The sequence below is a fragment of the Staurois parvus genome, unplaced genomic scaffold (genome assembly GCF_062004578.1).
Source record: "Staurois parvus isolate SC_StPar_1 unplaced genomic scaffold, SC_StPar_1.0 ptg000012l, whole genome shotgun sequence".
NCBI lineage: Eukaryota > Metazoa > Chordata > Amphibia > Anura > Ranidae > Staurois > Staurois parvus.
Genome location: NW_028317808.1, coordinates 9,427,612 through 9,454,238, shown reverse-complemented (window position 1 = coordinate 9,454,238; position 26,627 = coordinate 9,427,612). Strand labels below are relative to the sequence as shown.

General features: G+C 40.5%; 1 protein-coding gene across 4 annotated transcripts in view; it reads right to left on the bottom strand.

Annotated features, from left to right (window-relative positions):
• Positions 1 to 26,627, bottom strand: part of CCDC171 (coiled-coil domain containing 171) — a 111,001-nt gene that overhangs the window by 24,815 nt on the left and 59,559 nt on the right. For all 4 annotated transcript variants that reach the window (XM_089674757.1, XM_089674756.1, XM_089674758.1 and 1 more), the window contains 5 exons: positions 23,303 to 23,503; positions 15,869 to 16,036; positions 15,603 to 15,791; positions 12,731 to 13,223; positions 4,310 to 4,426 (listed from right to left, as the gene is read on the bottom strand). In XM_089674757.1, the coding sequence (XP_089530883.1) occupies positions 4,310 to 4,426; positions 12,731 to 13,223; positions 15,603 to 15,791; positions 15,869 to 16,036; positions 23,303 to 23,503 (1,168 nt within the window). The remainder of the gene's footprint in view (positions 1 to 4,309; positions 4,427 to 12,730; positions 13,224 to 15,602; positions 15,792 to 15,868; positions 16,037 to 23,302; positions 23,504 to 26,627) is intronic.

The following is a 26,627-nucleotide window of genomic DNA, read 5'->3' as shown; positions in this document are numbered from 1 at the left end:
TGGGAAACCAATACCCGATGCTGAAAAGCCCATTAAGTACTAACAGAACAGGTAGCATGCACCTTAAAAGGAAAGGAAAAACATAAGGAGAATCTGATTGTCTAAAGCAAGCTGTAACCAAAGGCACTAATTCTGAGGAACATTTCACAAGCAATCTCTGAAAAAAAATGGCTAAGGCAGAAATGTGACCTCTTGAGGGTACTTAAGGCTGAATACTGCTTCAGAGTAGAGGAAAGACAAGATTTGAACCATGAAGTACTAGTATCAGGCAAAGTAGACCTTCATGCGCAATGGTAAATTTTGCAAGAAGGTGATCACCTAGCTTACAGGAGCGTAGTTCAGACAGACCTTGACAGACTCCTGTCTCTTAAGACTTGGGCTTTAACACTGAAACCCTGAGCATGATGGTGAGCCAGTCAATGAGGCAGATTGAGTAGAGGCCACAGAGAATTCGTCAGTGGTTTAGCAAAGTCAGAGTACAAGTTTGGTGCAGTGAGGATCACCAGAATGCCCTTCCTCTTGATCGTGTGATGCCAATGAAGAAGGAGCTTAAAGTGGAACTCCACCCAAAAGGGAGGTTCCCCTTGTTTGCATCCTCCCCCTCCCCTGCCACATTTGGCACTTTGGTGGGGAGCGGGTACCTAGTTTTGACAGGTAACCACTCCCACTTCCATCTGAGTTTGCCACGGCGATCTCTGGGCCTTCCTCCTTCCCACTGCAGTCTTCTAGGACACATCACGCATCGCAGAAGACTGCGGGACCAATCACAAAGCACAGCGCCACTCACGCATGTGCAGTAGGAAAACCAGCTGTGAAGCCAGAAGGCTTCACTGCTGGTTTCCCTTAGTTAAGCTGCTTGCAGCCGAAGCCAGTTAAGGAAATTCGACATTGCCGGACACCTGGACATGCAAGTGTCCTTACAGTAAAAGTTAGTAGCTATAGTATATTTTTTCTTTTTTTTTCCTAAGACCGGAATTCCGCTTTAAGTTGACGAAAAAGCATAGATCACGTTGAACAGATACCACAGATTCACTAGGGCATTCACTGCAAAAGCCTGAGGATCCCTGGACCTGTCAACAAATCTATCTTTATGTGGTTGAACCTGGTAGCAAAAGATCTATGTCTGGTGTCCTTCACCTGTAACAGAGGTCTTGAAACACCTCTGGGTGAGGAGACCATTCTCCTGGAACCAGACGCTGAAGACTAAGAAAGTCTGCCTGACAATTTTCCACTCCTGAAATGTGCACTGGGGACAAGGCTGGAATGTGGAATTTCACCTAAGCAAGAATGAGATCCCATTCTCTTTGAGCTGCGCAACTTCTTGTGCCATCTTGATGGTTGATGTAGGCCACCGCCATAGCATTGTCAAACTGTGACCCTCCAGCTGTTGCAGAACTATAAGTTCCATCATGCCTCTGCCTTTGGGAGTCATCCTTGTAACTGTCAGCCATGCAATGCCTCATGGGGCTTGTAGTTCTGCAACAGCTGGAGGGCCCCAGTTGGACACCCCTGGTCTAATGGAATCCTGGTCGGGTAGCCACGCAGATGAGAAGTCGCGCAATAGAGGGAAAACTGAATCTCTCCGAGTTCTAGGATTTACACTGGAAGCTGGGCTTCTGCCCATAACAAATTCCCCTGAACCAAGAGGGTCTCCAGGACTCCCTCCTCAACATGACAAGCTGGCGTCCATTGTGAGCATCAACCAAGACATTGGGAAAAAAGATTCCCTGATTCCAGGACCAGATTGAAGATTCACCACATCAGGGCAAGTCTACTTTTGCTGGTCAGTCGGATGATCCACAGACTGAGTCTGCTTGTCCATGCAGCCACAATATTGAGCTGCATCGGCTGATGTGAAATTAGGAGCACCGCACTTCCTCAAGGGAGGTTACCATCATGTTTGAACCCTCATGTAAAAGCAACCGGTGGGGCACCACCATTGCTGCTATGTTATAGGTTCTATGAGTTTTCAGCCTTGCAAAAACACATTATTAGGAGTAAACAACATCAGTTTTCTTGTGGGAACAAACTCTCAAATGCAATTAGAACAATGTTTGCACATGACTAGTTTCACTGTCTTCTTAAACAATAGGGAAATAGATACTATCGCTGTATGGGCAATGTACACATTTTCATTGTTTTAGAGGAGCTTTTTCAAATATTGGACACAAAACTACGTCAATAAAGATTAAAAAATGGCTTGAATATGGCATGTATGTTTAGCGTACATGTATAGTGCCATCTTGAGTTTGGAATTTGAAAATGCTTTTATGAAACTGATGTAGAAAAGAAGAGATAGAATGGGTTACACCCATGTAGGAATGGCCCACCCAAACCCACTCTAAAAAAAGGCCAACAGAACAAGCTGAAAGGGGGACTCCACAAGATCAAAATGGGGCACTGCCAGAGTGGAATTCACAAGACACAGGCAGACTCTGCCAGAAGGGAATAACACTAGAAGCCACACTACAGGAGGTAAAAAGCAAGAACCCTAGTTTCCTAAAATCGCTTGAGATGCCTGGAGTCCTGTTTGCCACAGAAATCGCAGACCAGCAGTAACGGAAGATAAGTGGCTTTTTAGTGTATCTCTATAGCACACAGACCATTGTCAGTGCTCATTTGTTAGAAAGGTTAAATAGCGTGTGCATGTGTGTTGTATGCACATATGTAGTACTCTGTATGTTCTGTATTATTTTCCTACAATTGTAAGGAAAATTGTTTTTTTTTTAGTAAAAGCACAGAAATACAGCCCCCAAGGTCTAACAGGCAGGCATGGTGTCAACAGCAGGGTCTCTAAAAGAAAACACGGTCTTAGGGCTGCTAACCATTTGGCCATGGAGTTCTTGAAGGCTAATCATCCTCAACAGGAACCACAAGGGCTTTGTCACATCAGAGAATGACTGGATTCATGACAAGGACTGTCCATTTTCACAGGAACCCCTCCTCCAATAGATGGATAAAGATTTTCTCCAGATTGGGTCAGTCACCATACAAGTCAGGCATCAAGCGCAAGTGTACAGACATCTTTAAAGCACCCACACTGGCAACTTTTGGCCCCAGGTGAAGACAGTACTGCATCAATAATGACAAAAATAAAATCCTCCAAATTGGGGGAGATATCAGCGCATTGAATATCCTCCTGAGCAGAGTACTCAGAGTCAGATGGGGAGCCCTCCTCTTCAGAGAGCATAGAGGAGAAGAGGAGAATCAGAGATGGACCATGGAGCAGAGACAAGGGGAGCTCACTTGCATCCTCTGCAATCCAAGGCACGAAACAGAAGACAGCCTTCCCAAAAAATCAGACACAATGGCTGAAAATTTATTTCTGGAATTCAAAAGGAGAAAAGGGGAGATCCAAAAGTAGCTAGGGAAGTCTTTGAGGAGGGAAATTATTTTGATTGAGGACTATCAGAAACTGCCCTTATAAGAGGATGCAGTACACTTTCCTGAGTCGCAAGTTGAGTGACAGCTGGCAGGGCCTTCTGACCCATTCACCTTGCACTCAGGCCACACAGGGGTGGGGACCAGGAAAAATGGGGAGATAAGGACAAGTCCCATCCAGCTTTTCACCCTTATGCTAGGCATACCCCCAACAGGGGGGGGGGGTCCTTCAGAGATAAGGTCACTCCACGTGGTAGTGCAATAGCCCTGGACCTTTATAGCACCCTGAAGCTAACATAATACACTACACAGCATGCCTAGGTGAGAGCCCATGATCCGGTGTCCTAACCTTCCATACAGGCTGGCCCTGCATCTTCTTCCTGGTGGAGTCTTGGTAAAGTCCCCCAGGGTGCAGCCGAAGAGTCAACCGATCCAGAAAGCTGCCAAATAAAAGCTGCAGTGACTTTGAGCAGCTATTCACTTACATAGAGAATTATCATGTAAGAACTTAGAAAAAAAATGATGCCTAAGTAAACTGGCAAAAAACCAATGCTTGCTGGGAGCAGTAGAGGTTATGCTGTCCAATCGCTTCAAGTTGCTGCATAATCCAATTATCTAAGACTAGGAAACTGTGTCCTGTAATGTATGATTAAGAGAAAGGAATCTATAAATGGATTCCCATCATTAATATATACAATGCATGTGGATACCAGAATATCTGATGATTAAAACATATTTCCACTTTTGCAGTCGAATTTGAAAAAACCCCACTATATGTTTGTTATGTGTTCCCATTCCCACAGTATGCCTAAAACATTTTTTTTCCAAGATTTCCTTCCTTAGATGTTTCATGGGAGAGATGTCGTGACTGACTGCAAGGTTTTTTGAACAATGTTGTGATTTGATACAAACCAAAAATTGACATTACCCCTGTTGTTTAATAATCGAATTAATTCAGACATAGAAGTAACTACTACTGACAGGAGATCAGTATTTGTAAGCCACTTTTCAGCTTCTTTGCAGTACATTGGTTCATCTTGTAATCCTGAAGTGAAAAAAAAAAAAGAAAGTCAAAATACACCTACAAAAATGTCAGTTTTCATTATTATAAACATATTAGGCTGTTAAGCTGTTGTCAGACTGAAGAATATGCACCCAAAAGTGCCAGTCATAGAGTTATCTGTTCATTGTGGCCCCAATAAAGGGTTTGTTCACCTTAGATTAAAAAAAAAACAAAAAACATCTGTAGTGATTAAATTTAGCATCAACAAGTAATCAAGTAGTAACAACAACATCATATTCTCAAAAATATTACTTATCCCTCCGTTAGGAAACAAATGCACTTTAGTCCTGAATTCATGGATGAGGTTTTTTTTTTTGTTTTGTTTTTTTGATAGCTGTAGATACATGATCATGCACTGTAGTTCATTGTCCTGCATAAAAGGAGCAAGGGAAACAGGGAGACACAGGTGGGTGTGTTGTATGCTGGGAGTCGATAGCTCTTTTTTGAGCTACCCAACAATCCATCTGTCCTGGATTATATCCAGGACAGTGATTAGACTGACTGGAAGTTTTCTTTTACAAAGTTTTAATTAGAAAAGTTGCACAGTACAAAATATTAGTAAAATAGCTATACTGTATAAACACTGATCAATAGTTGGTACACAGTAATAGTGGATGGACTTAGCACAATATATGTTATCACTAAATAAGTGACAGATAAACTAAATCTAAATATTAGATTTGAATATTAAAGAACATTGATTTGACCAGTAAAGCCAGCAACCCTAAAGGAGATGGCTAGGAGTTAGCCATGGCTCCCATTTAGTTTTGTATTTTGTAAGAGAGTCATAAATAAGGTGAGACTTCCATAAGCTAGATGGAATCAACTCTGGTGATAATTTATTCAAAAGGTGAGCTTAGGTGATTTACAATGATAAACTATGGTCCACTGTGCAGGCCCCAAAACTGCATAGGTTAGATGGACAGGAAAATTTTTGTAAGCCACAGGTGGCCTACAGGTATGTGATGTAAAAGAAAACAATTTTTTCCACACAATGAACACACTGGGGCCTATTGTATGCACTAGAAAGTTTACAACAAAGGTGAACTAACTAGTGTTCATACCTTCAACACAATTTGTTACTTTCTGAATGTTTTTTAGGTGATCACTTTAACATGTTGCCTGGCATAAAGTACTCCTAGAGACTATAGACTTCCAGGGTCTGCACTTTTGACATTATAAAATGACAAATGAAAAGTCTATTCAGATACTGTCAGGATATACTGCTGCCTACAAGAGGATTGGACACTGGCAAAAAAGAAAAAATTGCAGGTTTGCCCCAGGATAACTCTTCCTATACCTAGCATTCCTCAGTTTGTAGCAAACAGTACCAAGAGCATAAACATAAAACACAGATGGGTGGCACCAGTGTTTCTCAATGGACTCCAAAAAAAGTATTTCTTGGTGAGTACAAATTTCCCATCATCTTTCTCATGTATTAAGAGACACAGATCAGATACTGTTTGAACTTCTAACCGAGGAGTAAAAAACAAGGTTACCAAATACTAACAGGTCCAAGAAGAGAACTGGGAACTACCGTCAGCCCAGCAGCAGCCTGAAAGACTAACATCTGAAAATGAATCACAGGAGGCCGAGCCCCCAACGATATAGAGGAACCTGCCAACAAGACAAGAGGGGGTTACAGAGAAACTACCTGACACCTAGACAGAAAGGTCACTACCAGAGGGGAAGACTACACATGGAAAGAACACCGAGCCTGACCCAATGAGAATGTGCTCAAATCAAAACCCACCAAAAACAGATGCAACCAAAAATTTGTGTGAAGGAAAGAGAAGACCCACAACCTTAGGTGGCCAACAAAAAATGTGGACAACCCCCTAGAAGGAACAGGTTCCAAGAAGTAACTAAAGACAAAACAGGTCAAGGCAAGAAGAAAGACTCACAGTCTTTACACCCTGACCCCTAGGATTAAAGAAAGGAAAACTGTCCATGGAATTCAATAAAGCAGTAATGTTACTTTTCTGGAGGAATGAGCGCTTTAATTCATGAAAGCCTTGTGCTAGTTCCTATGCAAGTACAGACACATGCACCAAATTCAGGTAGTTCTTACTACTGCTATTTTTAAAATCTGTCACTATGGCTGCAACAGATTCTACAACCCCAATTCAAAAAAAGTTTGTACGTTGTGTAACAATAAAGTGTAGCGCAAAAGACCAATATCTCATATAAAAATAAAATAAAAATAATAAACCATAATTAAAGCCCCATGAAAAAGTCTCTTATAATACCACTGTGCAATGTGTACAAGTTAAATCATCTCTCCTCTTCTGTGCCAACCGTGCCACCACCATTAGGTGAAAAACCTGCTCACTGCACTTTATGACCTCATTATAAATTTATATTATATTATGTCATTATGCGCTCAACATGTGGACAGATTTGTGTACACCCTCTGTGGTCTTCCTGCCGCTCCTCTCCCAGCACTGCCACAGTATACACTCCTCCAGCTGACGCTCTCATATAATATGCATTATGGAAAACAGAAAATTGGAACCATAGTGCTCTCTATTTATAAAACAATTTATTAGCGCCCAGATTAAGAACACTTACAAAATGTAAGAAACAAGCCAGTATATAATGTATAATTTTATTACATGGCTCACCACCCTGCTCTCCCAGATGGCCATCAGTACAAAACATCTAGGGCTCAGCTCCTTCCACCAATACGCGTTATGCCCCAGATACGGCCTTCCTCAGTACTGTGTTCAGTACAGTGCTGTGTTCACAGCCATCCAATACTGCATTTCGTCATTGTCCCTTGTGCACAGAGATTTCTCCATATTCTTAGAATCTTTTATATTATGTGCTGTAGATAATGATCTATCTAAAGCTTTTGCAATTTTACGTTGAGGAATATTATTCTGAAGTTTGACAATTTTAAGAGACATACAGTGGGGAAAATAATTATTTGATCCCCTTCAGCTTTTGTAAGTTTGCCCACTTACAAAGAAAGATAATTTCCATCATAGGTGTATTTTAAATGATAAACAGAATATCAACCAAAAATCTTGAAAAAAAACACTGTACAATTATTATAAATGGAGTTGCAGTTCAGTGAGTAAATTAAGTATTTGATCCCCAACCAACCGAAAACGTAAATGTATTTTATTGGGATTTTATGTGATAGAACCAACACAAAGTGGCATATAATTGTGAAGTGGAAGGAAAATGATTATTGCTTTTCAAAATGTTTTATAAATAAATATCTGAAAAGTGTGGCGTGCATTTGTATTCAGCCACCGAGTCAATACTTTGTAGGACCACCTTTAGCTGCAATTACAGCTGCAAATCTTTTTAGGGATGTCTCTACCAGCTTTGCACATCTAGAAAGTAAAATTTTTCCCCATTCTTCTTTGCAAAACAGCTCAAGCTCTGTCAGATTGGGTGGAGAGCGTCTGTGAACAGCAATTTTCAAGTCTTGCCACAGATTCTCAGTTAGATTTAGGTCTGGACTTTGACTGGGCCATTCTAATATATGAATATGCTTTGATCTAAACCATTCCATTGTAGCTCTGGCTGTATGTTTAGGGTCGTTGTCCTGCTGGAAGGTGAACCTCCACCCCAGTCTCAAGTCTCTTGCAGACTCTCACAGGTTTTCTTCTAAGATTGCCCTGTATTTGACTCCATCCATCTTTCCATCAACTGTGACCAGCTTCCATGTCCCTGTTGAAGAAAAGCATCTCCACAACATGATGCTGCAACCACGTTTCACAGTGAGGATGGTGTGTTCAGGGGGATGTGCAGTGTTAGTTTTCCGTCACACATAGCATTTTGCTTTTAGGCCAAAACGTTCAATTTTTGTCTCATCTGACCAGAGCACCTTCTTCCACATGAGCTGTGGATCCCTGCATCTCTTCCACAGTTACGATGGGCCTCTTGGATACTTCTCTGATTAATGCTCTCCTTGCCCAGCAAGGATTTGATATTTTTTTATAACCAAACCCTGCTTTAACTTTCTCCACAACTTTATTACTGACCTGTCTGGTGTGTTCCTTGGTCTTCATGATGCTGTTTGTTCACCAATGTTCTCTAACAAACCTTTGAGGGCTTCACAGAACAGCTGTATTTATACTGAGATTAAATTACATACAGGTGAACTCTATTTACTAATTAGGAGACCTCTGAAGGCAATTGGTTCCAATAGATTTTTGTTAGGGGTATCAGAGTAAAGGGGACTGAATACAAATGCGCACCACACTTTTCAGATATTTATTTGTAAAAAGGTTTGAAAGCCATTTATCCATTTCACAATTATGTGCCACTTTGTGTTGATCTATCATGCAAAATCCCAAATTTACCTTTTTGGTTGTAACATGACAAAATGTGGAAAATTTCAAGGGCAATAAATACTTTTTCAAGGCACTGTATTTTTTCCCATTTTCTATTGCGAATAAAATATGGGTTTATGAGATTTGCAAATCATTGCATTCTGTGGATTCTCTGAATTTTACACAGCATCCCAACTTTTTTGGAATTGGGGTTGCAAAACAACTAGTGCAAGTTCGCAGATAAGTAAATCTGTGGAGGAGGAGGTTGTGTATTCATTACTCTATTAACATTTGAATGCATTTTAAATTTGCTTTATTGGTTGCTAGGATGAAGGATGCAGGGTGTCTAGTATGGACACTCCAACCTTAGTGCTGATCTCTGACAGATTCAGATAGAGACATTCATGTACCTAACAAAGACACATACAGTGGATATAAAAAGTCTACACACCACTGTTAAAATCAGGTTTCTGACATGAGACAAAGGAAAAATAATTTCAGAACTTTTTCCACCTTTAATGTATCCTATAAACTGTACAACTCAGTTGAGCAACAAACTGAAATCTTTTAGGTGGAGGGAAGTAAAAATAAAAACTAAAATAATATGGTTGCATTAGTGTGCACATCCCTAAACTAATACTTTGTTGGAGCACCTTTTGATTTTATTACAGCACTCAGTCTTTTTGGGTATGAGTCTATCAGCATGGCACATCTTGACTCTTCCCACTCCAAATCTGTCAGATTGCGAGGGCATCTCCTGTGCACAGCCCTCTTCAGATCACCCCACAGATTTTCGATCGGATTCAGGTCTGGGCTCTGGCTGGGCCATTACAAAACGTTCTTCTTCTTCTGGTGAAGCCATTCCTTTGTTCATTTGGATATATGCTTTGGGTTGTTGCCATGCTGAAATATGAAGTTCCTCTTCATGTTCAGCTTGCTAGCAGAAGCCTGAAGGTGTTGTGCCAATATTGGCTAGTATTTGGAAATGTTCAAAATTCCCTCTACCTTGACCCCAGTTCCAGCTGAAGGAAAATAGCCCCCGAAGCATGATGCTGCCACCACCATGCTTCACTGTGTGTATGGTGCTATTTTGGTAATGTGCAGTGTTGTTTTTGCGCCAAACATATATCTTTTGGAAATATGGCCAAAAAGTTCAACCTTGATTTCATCAGACCATATCACATTTTCTCACATGCTTTTGGGAGACTTTAGATGTGTTTTTGCAAAATTTAGACGGGCTTGGATGTTGTTCTTCATGAGAAAAGGCTTCCATCTTGCCAATCTACCCAATAACCCAGACATATGAAGAACATAGAAGATTGTTGTCACATGTACCACACAGCCAGTACTTGCCAGATATTCCTGCAGCTCCTTTAATGTTGCTGTAAGTCTCTTGGCAGCCTCCTAGACCAGTTTTCTTCTCGTCTTTGCCTCAATTTTGGAGGGACGTCCAGTTCTTGCTAATGTCACTGTTGCACCATATTTTCTCCACTTGATGATGACTATCTTCACTGTGTTCCATGGTATATCTATTGCCTTGGAAATTCTTTTGTATCCTTCTCCTGACTGATACCTTTTAACAATGAGATCCCTCTGATGCTTTGGAAGCTCTCTGCGGACCATGGCCTTTGCTGTAGGATGTGACTAAGAAAATGTCAGGAAAGACCTACTAGAACAGCTGAACTTTATTTGGGGTTAACCAGAGTCATTTTAAATGATGGCAGATGTGTACTGACTCCTATTTAACACGAGTTTTAATGTGATTGCTTAATTCTGAACACAGCTACATTCCCAGTTATAAGAGGGTGTGCACACTTATGCAACCACATTATTTTAGTTTTTTATGTTTACTCCCCTCCTAAAAGATTTCAGTTTGTTTTTCAATTATGTTGTACAGTATATAGGTCACATTAAAGGTGGAAAAAGTTCTGAAATTATTTATCTTTGTCTCATTTTTTTACATCACAGAAACCTGACATTTTAACAGGGGTGTGTAGACTTTTTATATCCACTATAGATCATTTGGTTGCAAGCACATCACTTTCAGTGCTGAGCTCCAACGGAATTCTAAATAGTGTGACAGGGTACTCCAGCAATGACCTACACATGTTATGCAGGATCTGAGATATACCTGAGTGCGAGAACCTCTCCTGCATGTGTACAGGCTAACAGTTAGGAGAAACTGGTTACCAAGAGATGGGCCTTAAGGGAATAAGTGCCGACTACCTTCTGGAGAGGCTGAATGACCACAGCAGGAACTATCTTGTTCATAAAGACAGACATGTTAAACTCCTAAGAAACTAGACTGTCAACAGCATTGCTGTAGCTAGGCAGCTCAGGAGTTTTTCAGTGTTCCAGGTGCTGTAAAACTCTGAAGGGAAGTGCCTGTGAGTCTCTATCTTCTTCAGTAGGTATTTTTGTCAAGGGAGTTTCAGTTGACTATGTATTTTTCTAAATAAATTTGTATTGAGAGCATTCTGTTTAACTATTTCTTTACCTTAATTGTGATTATTTTTTTTGTTTGGAACTGCTTGATGATGAGCAATTACCAAAAGGATTTTTTATCCCTTCATTAAGTTACCAACGTAAAATCTGATGAAGCCAGACCTGTATGTATCTTTCAGATGTTGGACTCTACAGGAAGATGCTGACTACAATGATCCACAAAGCTGATTTTCTTCACAGGAAGACAACTGAGCGTCTCACAATGGGCATGCCGGGAAAAAGCACTAGACCTAACATAGGAATCAATGTTCCATAAAGTATCGGGTGTACATGTGCAACTCTAAATGAGCCAGGGCCTTAATTAAGTGGGAAAAGCGAGCCCCAGACAACCTAATAGGTCAGGGAGTCTCTCTGAAGAGGGCTGGGGGGCACTGAGGGATACCATGTATGATCAAGGGCCTTACAAATTACAAGGACTGGGAGAAAGTTGGGGGGGGGTAGTTGGGGCAGCACAGCTACAGAGACCAAGCTGAAACATGGACTGGTGGCAAGGGGGAGAGTATGGTAGAGCTATGGACCCAGAAAGCGCTCAGTGACTGACTTTTATTAGTACGCAATGTCTGGAAAGAGCAACAATTTAGCCCCACAAGGTCCAGTCCAGCAGGCTTTGGGAAGGTCAGGCCAAGAAAAATGCCAATTTGGATAGCCAATGTGTAGAAACCAATGTATGCAGTGGGGAATCTTGACTGAAATCAATGGAAAAAAAGATTCCAATATTCAATCTAAGGAAAATAAAAGCTGGAAAAATATTGGTTAGACTTCTCAGCAGAGCTGAATAAAAAACAGGCATCCGCCTGGGAAACCGGCTAAAAATTGGCATGCTGGGTAGAGAAGGGTTTTTCCTGAAGATAGCCTACAATTTATGTGTTTGCCAGTATCCTGTAGGTAGAAGTATCTAAAATCTGTATCGAAAAAAGAAAGAGAAAGAAAAATTTACTTGGAATATCTCCCTCAGCAATAAGCCACTTGGAAATATTCAGTCCATCATGCACTGTACTCTGTCAGTACAAAAAATGCCAAGATTTAGCAATCAAAACAAGGGCAATAAACACATACAAGCACACAGATATGTGTGTGTGTGTATCAGAGGCAGGAGGTCACCAGTACCACTTCACGGTGCCTGGGTATTTGGTTGTCTGTGTGTGGTATGCAATATTCTGCCTACTTACAGAGGAGCTATAGATTCCAGTGTCAATCTGCAGCAACAGTCACTCTCCATTACCTATTATTTTTTTCTTATTTACTAGCAAAACTAATATTTGATGCAAACTGATTTTAAAAGAGAAATTTCGAGAGATATGGTATGGTAAAAAAAAAAGAAGTAGGATGTGGCCAATCATTCTGGATTGTGTACTATAAATGCAAAAACTGGATGGTAACTTTTTAGATTTTTTTTCATTGATACTGGTTTCATGTTGATCTTAATGTCTGCCAAGCTTTTTATTTTCCATCTAATATTCAATGTGATCAGTTTTGAAATTTTAAATCTTACTTGTTTTCTGTGTAGTCTGGACTTCTCTGATGCACACTGAAATCCCAGGTCTCCGCTTAGCTTTTTCCACCCATGTAAACAGAGATTTTCTAGCTTTACCAAGCCGTTGCAGCCGTTTGGCAGCCAAAACCACAATGACACCTTTCCGAAACAAAAGCTTCACGTGCTCTGCTTTCTTCCAAGAATCCGCCTTTTTCTTATCTCCATTTTCAGACAAAGCTTGGACTAAATTTTGGATCTCCTTCTGAATGTATACAGAAGAGTTAAATTCTTCTTGAAGGAGGGTTTTCTGTGCAGCCAACAAACAACTTCTGTTGTATAATGGGCATAGGGCACCAGTCATAAGGGCACAGGCTGCAAGGAGGGACTTGTGGTCTTTCTCTGTGTTGATAAGTGTATTTTTAATGCGCACATTTTCCATGGCCATCTGATCCTTTGTTTTTTCAGAGATTGAAGCTTTCCCTTTTAATTTTTCAGCAATCTTCTGATATTTCTAAAAATGGAAAGCAGAAACCGATTGTAATTATTTTATGTATCGCATGTTCAAAATCAAAAGGGAACTGTTTAGAGGTTGTTCGATATTAGCACTATGCACTTGGACAATTACTGCTGTTCACTTTGTGCACTCTTGATTGTACTTTATCAAAAAAAAATGATTTTATGAATGTAAAAAAAAAAAAAAAAAAAGAAAGGGTTCTATAGAAAATTGCCTTTTACAGTCATAGAAAATAAACTCTGCTTTGAATTTTCTCATCTGAATACTTGAAGCATGCAAAGGAAATCAACTCTGTAAATCAAGATTAAGGCTGGCCATACATTAAGCAACTTTTCTGAACAGCTTGAACGAAAGAAAATTACTCGATTCCCCTATCAACATAGTCAGTGTTGATGGAGGAATCCCATCTTACATCCATGTAAGAGCTTATGAGATTTCCAAAAGAAGATATAGGCAATTGTATAGCATAAAAAAGCAAACCTAGCAGATTCATAAGCAAAACGTCACACTGCTCTATGGATTTTAGCATTGTGGACTGTAAACAAGCAATACCGACATTAGTTCCCTAAGCACTTTCAACAGTCACCAAAATGTAGGCTGTAGGTGCATGCAAAAACATTATTAAGCCTCATGTTCACAGGCTGTTTGCTTTTCTCTTCTGAACACCAGCACCCCTGGTGGGGGAAAAGCTGCTCAAAAGTAACTAAAAGCAAAATATTTTTACAAATGTGGACAGAGAGAAAAAGGATTAGAACACCTATTAGGTTTTTATTGCAGTCTGTGTCCCTGTTAGGGATATTCACCCGATTTGTCCCGTTTACCATTATCATCAAAAGTGAAAACCACACATTTTGGGTTGTCCTCAGAAAAGTAATAGAGGGGGAATTTTCCAATGGGGACACTAGTTCTGGTGACCTAGGGATCCCCAAGGGATTCCCATAATTTGCAGGGATTTCATCTCACTTCTGGTTTTGGCTATGAGACAGGAAGTGAAGGTAAGTCTCCCCACTGAGACACAAATGACAAAAAATAAACTGACAGGCATTATAACCCTTGCATTCGCATTTAGACGAGTTAAGCGTTTATAGATTCCATTGGCCAGAATATTAATTTATTCTGGTCACAAGGATGCATTAGCATCGAGTTTAGGCATGTTCAGCATTTTTACTGCTCTTCAATTCCTCTCCTGAATGTGCTTTTAAAGGTTTTTTCCAATCTGTAAACACTCCTCTCCCAATAGACCTGGAAATGCCTTTGTGTGCATTGACATATACTCTAACACAGCCTTTTTCTACCAGGGTGCCCCAAGAGGTCTTCAGGGGTGCTGTGGGGAGAATGGCTGTCACTTGAGCCCGAGCTCCCGATCCCCAGCCGCACTGTACGTTGGCACTGGCAACTTTTAATCTAAACCCCTTTTTCCTGTCCTTTCAAAACTGCTTTTTAAGGACTTGTTCGTAATAGCAGCAAGGACTGTTGCTCCTCTGAAAAGCAATCCATGTTCAGATCGCTTTTCAGAGGCATTTGACAGGTGGTAAAGAGGCAATATGTTGCCTCCTCACCACCTACTTTAACCCAGTAAAAACCAGCATCAATCACCACACCATAACCACATGCAATGGGCAGACAGTGGAGGGGTGATTGTAGTTCAACCCCATTTACCTGGAGGTATACTTCCAGCTGCAGCAATAGCATGTGTATACACCCAGCTGCTGTTTCTGCAGCTAAAGGGGGAGCAGTTAGGGGTGGTAGAAGTAGCTCAATTTACCACCCTCCAACCTCACAGGTATGCAGGCCCTTGGTTCACATCTGTGTGGCTGTGAGTAGGGCAACCCATTCATTTCAATGGGCTGCCTTACCTGCAGAAAGGCAGGGAAAGTCATCCCTGACCTTAGTTTTAAAAGTGCACCACACCAAAAACACCCCGCGTTTGCCAATGTATGGGGGTACCCCTAAAGAGCAGAGAATTTGTCTGCGTGTCAGGAATGAGTGTGATTTTGTGTGCATTCCGCGACGCACAGTAACGTAACAAAGCCTCATGATTGAAAATACCTTTCAATGATGTCCCGACTGGAAAAAGGTTAAGAAACACTGCTCTAACATACAGGTGTTTTTACAGGCTGAAAAAAACAAACAAACAAAAAAAAACAAAACAAACGCCAAACATATGTAAAAGCAATGTTGTTTTAGACCAAATGTGGATTTGTTATATGAATGCTGGGCAGACATTGTAAAATCTGGTGTTATTTTACATAAAGCTGGCCACACACCATAATATCCGGACTGTACAGTAACCTATCAAGATTGTACAATCTGGCTGTAAAATGTGTGGCCAGCATTGGAATGCAGGGGCAGGGTATGAAAAGCAATGTCTTGTACCTGAGCCTTCTCACGAGCTTCTCCAAGAAGAGCAGAGTAATGTTGTTCCAAATCTTTGGTCTTTGTCTGCCAGTTACAATGCTGTGTTTTCATTTGTGCAGCCAGCTTGTCTAGAGAGTTTTCATGATTTCGCTGTAGATCCACGATCATAACAGCCTTGTGTTTGCATACTTGTTCTAGATGTGACACCTATTGTAAAAGAAAACTTAATGATAAAATGGTAGCAGACAGTGAGATACATTTTTTTTTCATGCCAAGTACTGTACCTTCTCATTAGCTTTGTTGAGGTCAGAGATCAGGGTATCAACATTCTCTTGCAACACCACACACAGTTCTGGCCATGTGAAATTACCCAACATGCATTCTTGCTGTTTTATAAGAACATATCCTGCCACTAGGCGTTGGTATAAATTGTGCAAGAAAGTCAACGTCTCCTTTAAGGAAAAAAATTGGGATATAATAAAGAATTCTGAAAGGAAACTCAAAAGGAAATGCAAATAAACTTGGGAAGGTATTTTAGAGAACAGTATTGAAAAGAAACATGATGGATATAGACCCCAGCGATATGTGAAACTGTAGATCAATAATTACATATTTTAAAAAAAAATGTGTTCTATTTTACACTTAAACAAGTACATTTTTATTGAGTACATACAGTGTGTAAAATAAATATTGAACACATTACAATTTTTCTCAGTAAATATATTTCTAAAAAGGTACTATTGACATGAGATTTTCACCACAAGTCAGTAACAACCCATGCAATCCATGCATACAAAGAAACCAAAACAAATAAGTTCAGAATTTAAGTTATGTGCTATAAAATGGAATGACACAGGGAAAAAGTATAGAACACGCTAACTGAAATGTATTTTATACTTTGTACAAAATCCTTTTTGTTCGTAATGACAGCTTCAAGATGCCTCCTGTATGGAGAAACTAGTCACATGCATTTCTCAGGTGTGATTTTGGCCCATTCTTCCACACAGTCTTCAAATCTTGAAGGTTTCTGTGGGCCTCATCTATTAACATGGATCTTTAGTTCTTTCCATAGATTTTCTATTGGTTTCAAGTCAGGTGGTTGGCTGGGTCATTCTAGCAGCTTTATTTTCTGTGTAACCAGTTGGGAGTTTCCTTGGCTTTGTGTTTGGGATCATTTTCTTGCTGAAATGTCCACCCTCATTTTATCTTTATCATCCTGGTAGATGGCAGCACATTTTGATCAAGAATGCCTTGGTACATTTCTCCATTCATCCTTCCTTCAATGATATGAAGTTGGCCAGTACCATATGTTGTAAAACAGCCCCACACCATGACGTCCCGCCTCCAAACTTCACGGTTGGTGTGGTGTTTTTGGGGTGATGTGCAGTGCCATTTGACCTCCAAACATGGTGTGTATTATGGTATCCAAAGAGTTAAATTTTGGTCTCATCTGACCAGACTATATTCTCCCAGTATTTCACAGGCTTGTCTGTATGTTGTGCAGCAAACTTTAAATGAGTTTCAACATGCTTTTTCTTCAGCAATGGAGTCTTCCGTGTTGAGCGTGCATACAGGCCATGGTGATTGAGTGCATTACTGATTGTTTTATTTGAAACAATTGTACCTGCTAATTCCAGGTCTTTTTGAAGCTCTCCACAAGTGGTCCTTGGCTCTTGGACAACTCTTCTGATAATTCTTTTCGCTCCTCTGTCAGAAATCTTGTGAGGAGTACCTGGTCATGGTCGGTTTATGGTGAAATGTTTATTCCACTTCCAGATTATGTCCCCAACAGCGCTCATTGGAACATTCTGAAGTTTAGAAATCCTTCTGTAACCAATCCTATCAGTATGTTTTGCAACAATAAAATTGCGAAGGTCTTGAGAGAACTCTTTGATTTTACCCATCATGAGATGTTTCTTTTGTGACACCTTGGTAATGAGACACCTTTTCATAAGCTATCCATTGAGACTGAACCAGCTGATATTAATTTGCACTAACAAAGGGCAGGATTGCTTTCTGATTACTGATAGATGTCAGCTGGTGTATTGGCTTTCCATGCCTTTTTGCGCCTCCATTTCTTCATGTTCAATACTTTTTTCCGGTGTCATTCCATTTTATTACACATAACTTAATTTCTGAACTTATTTGTTTTGGTTTCTTTGTATGTATGGATTGCATGGGTTGTTACGGACATGGTGAAAATGTAATATCAATAGCACCTTTACTGAGAAAAATGGTGACGTGTTCAATACTTATTTTACCCGATGTATATTGCATGATTATGTATTGTTTACCTTGAAGTTATTTTTGAAGTGACATTTCTACATGCTTTTGCTTCAATATTTTTATTATATTAAACTTAGAAAACTGTAGATTAAAACTGAACTCCAGGTATAGATTTTTTTTTGCATAGTTACATTGGTCCAGTTTGGACCAAGATAATTACGCATATGCCATTCCTGTGGGACCGCTGTGGAAGTGGGCAATCACTGTAGTAGTCCCTAGTGATCACACTTTCTTCAGGGTCCCATTTCAACATGGGTGCCACTCATGTGCCACTCATGGAATGCTTTGCATTTTTCTCAATGAATGCAAAGTATTCTACGACTGGATGAAGTGGAGAAGTGTGGCGGTGATGTCACAATCTCCACTTTGTCCAGTCAGAGAACACTTTGCAATCATTGAGAAAAATGCAATGCATTCTGTGAATGGCGCCTGTGCCGAGCTAGTGATTCCCCTATATTAATTTTGAGGCAGATGAGCCACCCAGGACCTGAACACAGTGGTGATCACGGTTGTAGTGACTTCTACAGCGATTTTCTACTTCCATGCATATTTACATTTGGCGAAGCTGGATCAATGTAACTATACAAAGCTGGAAATCAGCTTTAAAACACTGTATTAAACTCAACCTCCTTTGACTTTCTTGGTTAACAGCTACCGACATAAGACAACAGCCACGCTGGGAGTTTATAATTTTGCAAGTCTTCTGACTCACAGACATGCACTATGAAAAATAGCAGTCAAACACAGCCATTTGTGCTGCACTGCAAAACTAAAAGCAGAGTCTGTTAGTGGTTAGTGTAAGGAACAAATGTGGCCCATCTCCAATTATACATAACATCACAAACCTTTAAAGCTGTACAATTACAGAGTAGTTTGTCAACCCTGAGGTTGAGAATAATACATTGTCTTTAATAAAAATAAACGTATGGGCTCTAGAGAAAAAACCCCAATCATACTCACCTAGGTCACCCACACTGGCTCTGCAGAGAACTGAGCGATCAAACACTGCGATCGCTCAGTTCTTCCCCTCTGCTCTTAGCAGAGAACGGGGACTGTCAGTCATCAACACTCTGCTCTGTTCCCCCAGCTCTCACTGGAGGGCTATGTTGTGGAGGGGGAGAGAGTGGCTGGCTCAAGCTCTCAGCACATTGCTGAGAGGCTGAGCTTGTTGCTGGTCTAGGCTTCTAGATGGATCCCGACCATATAGTTGGCAACTTTTCGGAGTCTGGACTGGCTCTGTGACGTCAGCCTGCTTTCAATTGAAAATGGGTGAGGTGGAGTGCAGAACAAAACTGCATTCCTGTGATTCATAGAAGTATAGCCAAAAAAAAAAAAAAAAAAAAGCTTTGGCTATGCTTCTCCTTTAGTAATAATACTTTTAATTTAAATGACACTCTTCACTTGTAAAAACCTAAATTGACTTATTTGTTAAAACTGAACTCCAGGGAGAATAATATCCTTCCGAACATCTCGGGGCTGCCCCTGCACAGCTCATTTAGGTCTAAGGGAACAAGAAAGGCACTTTTACTTACATGTTCCATTCCACAGGTTCCTCTTGCTGAAAAATTGCTACTCACAGCCTCCCCTTACCTATGCCCTGGTGGTCGCATGTCCTCTGATGTTATCAAGACCAATGCTGGGTGTATGGCACTGTACTGGACATCACACCAAAGAACATTTCACTGCGGGAGAGTAGGGGAGAGCTGGCTGCTGGGGGAGAAGATTGGGTAAATAAAACTGCTTTTCCAGTCCCCAAAACAGAAACTGGTTTTTAAGCTTTGCGGTGCAAAGTCATCCCCCTGCAAGGGAGGATTTTTTTACTCCCTGGAGTTGGGCTTTACAGCAAACTACATACTGTAGACCACTTAGAACTCTAATAAATTATATTCTCTACACAGTGAAAAGAAATCTGATCAGATAAATGATCAATGCAGTTTTACTAAGAACCAGTATTTCCAAAATGCTTGCATGTCGCAAAGCTGTCTGCTAATTGACATTCCACTGATGCCACAGTGCCAAGAGACCTATTTATAACTTCTCCACTGTCTGCTAGGCTCACAACCTTCCTACCTCCAAAAGGGAAGGCCCCACTGTAGATAGGGAAACCTTAATTCCCACCCTGAGTTCACTCCCCAAAACAAACCCTTAACCCAATCAGAATGCTAAAGCTTCCTTTTACTACATCATTTCTGACAATAAACCTTAAACCCTTACATTTTTTATGTTACACAATATCAGAGCAATATTTCAAGCCCTAAAATTGAACATGTCCATGATATGGTGATACAACTTCGATTCCATTAATTTTTCATAGGTGACACTCGGATAGCTTCCACAGGTCATCAATTTAGAGTTAAAGCATTATTAAACCCAAAAATAAACATATATTATACTGCAGCTTACTAATTCTTAGATGTGGTGGCTGTATTAGCTTTTTGTTAGGATTCCTTTCCTTTATTTTCAACTGGTGATTTGGCCAGTACGTCTGTTTTTCAACAGACCAAGCTATCCTGCAGATGTAGCAGTTAGACGGTTGAGACTAACCACTTACCACTGGCATGGGATTATTTCTTAAGTGCTTGAATGTAACCTTATTTTTAACACTGTCAAACCCAGAAGTGATGTCATATAAATTGCTTCTCAGTTCTATGTAGGGGAGATCAGCGAGTGGACATTTGCTAGTCTATCTCCTCTACCCGGTGGCACCTGCATTGCTGATCACAGGTGGGTGTAAAACCCCGTTGTTGCCACCGACAGCATTCCTCTTCAACAACAGGGTTAAAGCCCCAATAAAGCACACCAACCAAATGTCACCAACACCTAAGTCTCTGATGCCCCTAAACTATGACCCCTACACTTTTATCCCCCATCCCCTAGACTAACACTACCTATGCTAAAACCCACAATCTTTAAAGCATTCTAAAATAATGTCCACTCTCTTTAACCCTTTAGTTGCTGAAACAGTTTTTGCATATTTTATTTTCCACATGTTAAAAAGCACATTTTACGGTGCCTTGAAAAAGTATTCATAACCCTTGAAATGTTCCACATTTTGTCATGTTACAACCAAAAACATAAATGTATTTTCTTGGGATTGTATGTGATAGACAAGCACAAAGTGGCACAAAATTGTGAAGTAGAAGGAAAATGATAAATGGTTTTCAAACTTTTTTACAAATACATATGTGAAAAGTGTGGCATGCATTTGTATTCAGCCCCCCTGAGTCAATACTTTGTAGAACCACCTTTCCCTGCAATTACAGCTGCAAGTCTTTTTGGGTATGTCTCTACCAACTTTACACATCTAGAGAGTGACATTTTTGCCCATTCTTCTATGCAAAATAGCTCAAGCTGTCAGAGTGGTTGGAGAGTGCCTGTGAACAGCAATTTTTAAGTCTTGCCACAGATTCTCAATTGGATTAAGGTCTGGACTGGGCCATTCTAACACATGAATGAGCGTTGATCTAAACCTTTCCATTGTAGCTCTGGCTGTATGTTTAGGGTTGTTGCCCTGCTGGAAGGTCAACCTCCGCCCCAGTCAAGTCTTTTGCAGACTCTAACAGGTTTTCTTCTAAGATTGTCCTATATTTGGCTCCATCCATCTTCCCTCTGACCAGCTACCCTATCCCTGCTGAAGAAAAGTATCCCCACAACATGATGCTGCCACCACGTTTCACAGTGGGGATGGTGTGTTCAGGTTGATGTGCAGTGTTAGTTTTCCACCACACATAGCGTTTTGCTTTTAGGCCAAAAAGTTAAATTTTGGTCTCATCTGACCAAAGCACCTGCTTTCAACAATGGCTTTCTTCTTGCCACTCTTCCATTAAGGTCAGATTTGAGGAGTGCACGACTAAAAGTTGTCTCGTAGACAGATTTTCCCACCTGAGCTGTTGATCTCTGCAGCTCCTCCAGAGTTACCATGGGCCTCTTGGCTGCTTCTCTGTTTAATTCTCTCCTTGCCCGGCCTTTCAGCTGGATGGCCATGTCTTTTTAGGTTTGCAGTTGTGCTATACTCTTTTCATTTTCAGGTGAAAGATTGAACAGTGCTCCATGAGATGTTCAAAGCTTGGTATATTTTTTTTATAACCTAATCCTGCTTTAAACCTCTCCACAACTTTATCCCTGACCTGACTGGTGTGTTCCTTGGCCTTCATGATGCTGTTTGTTTACTAATGTTCTCTAACAAACCTCTGAGGGCTTCACAGAACAGCTGTAATTATACTGAGATTAAATGACATACAGGTTGACGCTATTTACTAATTAGGTGACTTCTGAAGGCAATTGGTTCCACTAGATTTTAGTTAGAGGTATCAGATTAAAGGAGGCTGAATACAAATGCAAGCCACACTTTTCAGATATTTTTAAAAAATTTTAAAAACCATTTATCATCATTTTTCATCCACTTCACAACTATGTGCCACTTTGTGTTGGTCTATCACATAAAATCCCAATAAAATACATTTACGTTTTTGGTTGTAACATGACAAAATGTAGAAAATTTCAAGGGGTATGAATACTTTTTCAAGGCACTGTAGGTCTAAAGATTAGTTAAAACTAATAATGGTGCACTCAACTGCAATATATTACCCACTTTTTTAAACATGTTACAGGGGACTTTACAGCCGCAGAATTACTTCCATCTGAAAGCCAACAATTGGGCTTGTAAAGTTTTTAAACCCCCTCTGCTTTTGTCAACGTAATCCTTAGGTCTGTGGAAGTGAAAGAATTAAAACTTCTAAACTACGTTGTATGCCTGACGTAATGTTCTACCCCATTTTGACTTGTATTACAGTTTACAATATGTCCCGTCTGCGAAACGGGAGGCAACATGTTATGTTTATGTTCTGACTGTGATCTATAGCTGTATATGCCCTATATGCTATTTTGTTTCTTCTTATATTAATAGAGTATTTTTGGAACAAAAAAAACTTCTAAACTAAAGCCCCAGTGCTAAACCCCTTAAATCCATTGAATCCTAGGTCTCCCAGAGCAAGAGACAGAACCAAATACATGAAGTTCACTTGTCTGTATGTAACTGGACCCTGTCAGCACAAGGCCACTGTAGGGGTATTTGGGAAAGCTGGATTAAAATAGTGCAGTGTATAAAGCTGAACACCCCTAACAGTAAAGTGTTTCTTCTCCAAGTTTTATAACCACTTCAGTCCCACGTGCCATTTTAAAAAACTGGGACATAAGCAATTAGCCCCAGCTCTGATTTAAAAGGGCATCAACACTTAGGGGCTCCTGTTTCTCCCAAGGGCTTCTGTGTTGGAACTGCTAGCTGTCAGTGAATTATGCGATTCAGCAGTAAGCCCAGAAGCTGAATCAATCAGCTCCTGGGCTTTCAATGGCTGACAGCAACACTGCCAAATATTACTTTATCAGTTTACTTTTCACATATAAAGTGAAATGATCTCTACATTGGTTCATACCTCTTTATTCTTTTGGAAAGTCCTGTTGATCTTTTGTATTTCACTCTCAGCTTCTAATACCCTTCGGGCTTCTTTCTCCCAGGCATCTTGTGCTTTTCCAAATTGCTTTTGCAGCCTAGCAATTTCAGACTCTTTTTCTGCGCATTTAGTGCTCAAATGATGCATTTCTTTTTCAGCAATGGTCTGTTCAGACCGAGCATTCTGAACAATAGTGAGATCAAATTAAGAAGAGTTCGTAGGCAGCACTAAAAATAGGGTCCATTTAAAAATGTTGTTTTTTTTTGTTTTTTTTACACAGTATTCACAAACATTCACCTAGGGTTCATACATTTTTCCAATTGGATTGAATTGGAAAAATTTATAAATCCTGGGTGAAAGTTGATTGAATTATATTTAAAATCATTTATAATTAGACCCCAAACTATTATGTACACAATAAAAATTATGTGATTTGAAGACTTTAAATTGTATAAACAGGTTTAAGCTCCATGCACACAGGTATAAAAAATGCTGCTCCTAGGAGAGTTTAGCCTTTTGCCTGTAGAAAGAACTAATGTTATCCTATGTGTTTATACACATTAGGTAGTCTAGAGGTGTTTTTTAAGCTAAGCATTTAGCCCTGGTTCATACCAGTGTGGCTTTGAAATTGCGCTACCTCAGCACGATTTCAAAGCCACAGATCAGTGTGATTTTCACCTCTGATTTCATTTCATTGCGGCTTGTGACTTCATTGAACTAAAGTCTAGGCAAGTTGCAATGAAATAGGAAAAATGTGCAGAAGCCTTTCGACATGAATCATGGCAATTTGTACGGTTCCATTGTCGGAAATGGGGCTAGAACGAAAAAAACTTTTTCTGGCAGAAGCACTGGAGTTTTTTTTAAGCCAGTGTGCATAAAGTCTTAAATGAAATTTTAGACAAAACAAAATACTAAGTAAGACTAGACAAAGGTTAACTCACTGTTAAAAATGGTTTAATCCTTCATAAACAAAATTATTGGCTTTTTATACTCACTATAAAAGCCTATTCTCGGAGTTTAAGGACACAGCAAAACTTCATCATGGAGAAATTTAGTGGTGACACCTTCAGAAGTAGAACACTAGGTGCAACATACACAAAGCACCCCTAAAGGGTGGTCCTCTGGTGGTGACCAAACCCCCCCATCTACAAGATGGGATCCAGTTGGTAACCAGCAGTATCAGGACACTGGGGACAATTCACTAAACGTCATCACGTGTCATGTCGGTCAGATGACCACATATGCGATACTGAAAATGTCAATTCATTGTTGCTCGTATGTGGTATTTACCGCAGATAGCAAAAATGCTCGGTAAATATCGCCTAAAAACAACTTAAAGTCAATTCACAGGAAATAATTAAATGCATGTGGTAATTAAGTAGTGGTTGAGGCATGCAGTATGTACTAGTTGTTAAGGAGCGGGTAGCCAGTGGCATCCTTAACCAGTAACTGTCATGGTAATTAAGGAGCGGGTGGCTGATGAGCCCTTAACAGATGAGTCACCAGCTATCAGCAGGGTTCCCTGCTGACAACTGAATGTAAAAAACAAAAAATTGCCGGCAACTAAAAAATTAAGAAAAAAAAGTGTGCCCCCCATCCATACCAAGCTCTTCAGTTTAGTTTAGAAAAAAAAATGGCGTGGGGTTTCCTCCCCCCCCCAAAATCCATACCAAACCCATATCCATGCAGCACGGTAAGTCAGGAAATAGGGGGGAGGACAAGCCAATACTTTCCTATTGGCAAAAAAAATAAACGCAAGGGCGCACTACATGCGTTTCTGCCTTGTGTCCATTCAAATCTATTGAACCAAAAACTCATGCAACGTGTTGAGTTTAAGAAAAGTCTCCGACCCTTTTCAAAAATGTAGCAGCTGAAAAATGCATAGACGTGAATGTGTCCCATAGGGGACCACATTAAATTGACTGTAGTGCATTTCTGCAAAATTCACTAAAAAACCCATAGGTGTGAACCAGGCCTAACAGTGTGAACTGAAGAACAAGTAGCTGCCTGCAAACCTGAACAGCAGAAGCAGAATAATGAAAGCCCAAGATGTATTGTGCTCCCCGCAAGAATACACAGTAAGTCTAGGACCCTCAAACAATGAAGAGAGCATCAGACCTCCAAAAAGAGGCTGTAGCAAAGGTAAGTTCTAATAGCCCCAACCACATACAGGTGACAAAAGAACCACTGCTCCTGGATGAGAGAGATGGGGGCACAAGGAGGCCATGACAACATCCTAGTTGAGATGAAAGGCCAACACCACTTTAAGCAAAAAAACAGTCCAGGGTGAAGAACCACCTTGCCCTTTATGCAAAAGGGTTACTTACTGGAAGGAGCCATAAGCTCGGACACCCAAACAAGCAGAAGTGATGGACACTAAGAAAGCCAATGTTGCAATAAAGTTGAGATTGGAACATCTCACGTATTCTCAAACGAGGGTCATGTACATTTGCAAGAAAAAGTATGTGAACCCCTTGGGATTATGTGGAGTTTTGCATGAATTGGGCATAAAATGTGCTCTGAACGTCATCTAAGTCACAACAATAGAAGAACACAGTCTGCTGAACATAATACTACACAAACATTAGATGTTGCCATGGTTTATCTGCACATAACATGTAAACATTCACAGTGCAGGGAGGAAAAAGTATGTGAGGCCCTAGCTTAATAACTTCTCCCAGAGCTAATTGGAGCCAGGAGTGAGCCAACCTTGACTCCAATCAGTGTGATGATATTGGATGTGTTGCTGACAGCTGTCCTGCCCTTAAAAAACACACACCTGTTTTGGGTTTCAAGAAGCACTGTCTGATATGACATTCAGAGCACATTTTATGCCCAATTCATGCAAAACTCCACGTAATCCCAAGGGGTTCACTTACTTTTTCTTGCAACTGTAAGGCTGACAAGACAAAATTCAATTTCCAAGGTGTTACCCCCTGGAGAAAAGGTATGTTGAACCCTCATAAACGTAAAAAGGGCCAAGACCGGCACTAGAACCTTGGTGAACATGCTCGGAGCCGATGCCATGCGTGCCATAGGTGTCCTAGATGTTGAACACGGCAAGAAGGTCCCCCATTGTAAGAAAGCTATGACTGAACGCATCGACTCCATGTGAAACTTACACACATTCACGGAGCAGGTCAAAGACTCTAGGTCCTTAAGAGGATGAATCCTGTCCTTCTTTGGAACAAAAAAGTGATTGGAGTAGAAGCTCTTGTACCATACGGATGATGGAACATGGCTATGACACCCTGCATCAAGAACCTGAAAATGCAGATGGCCAGTCAGATAGCTGCTGAGGGGAAGA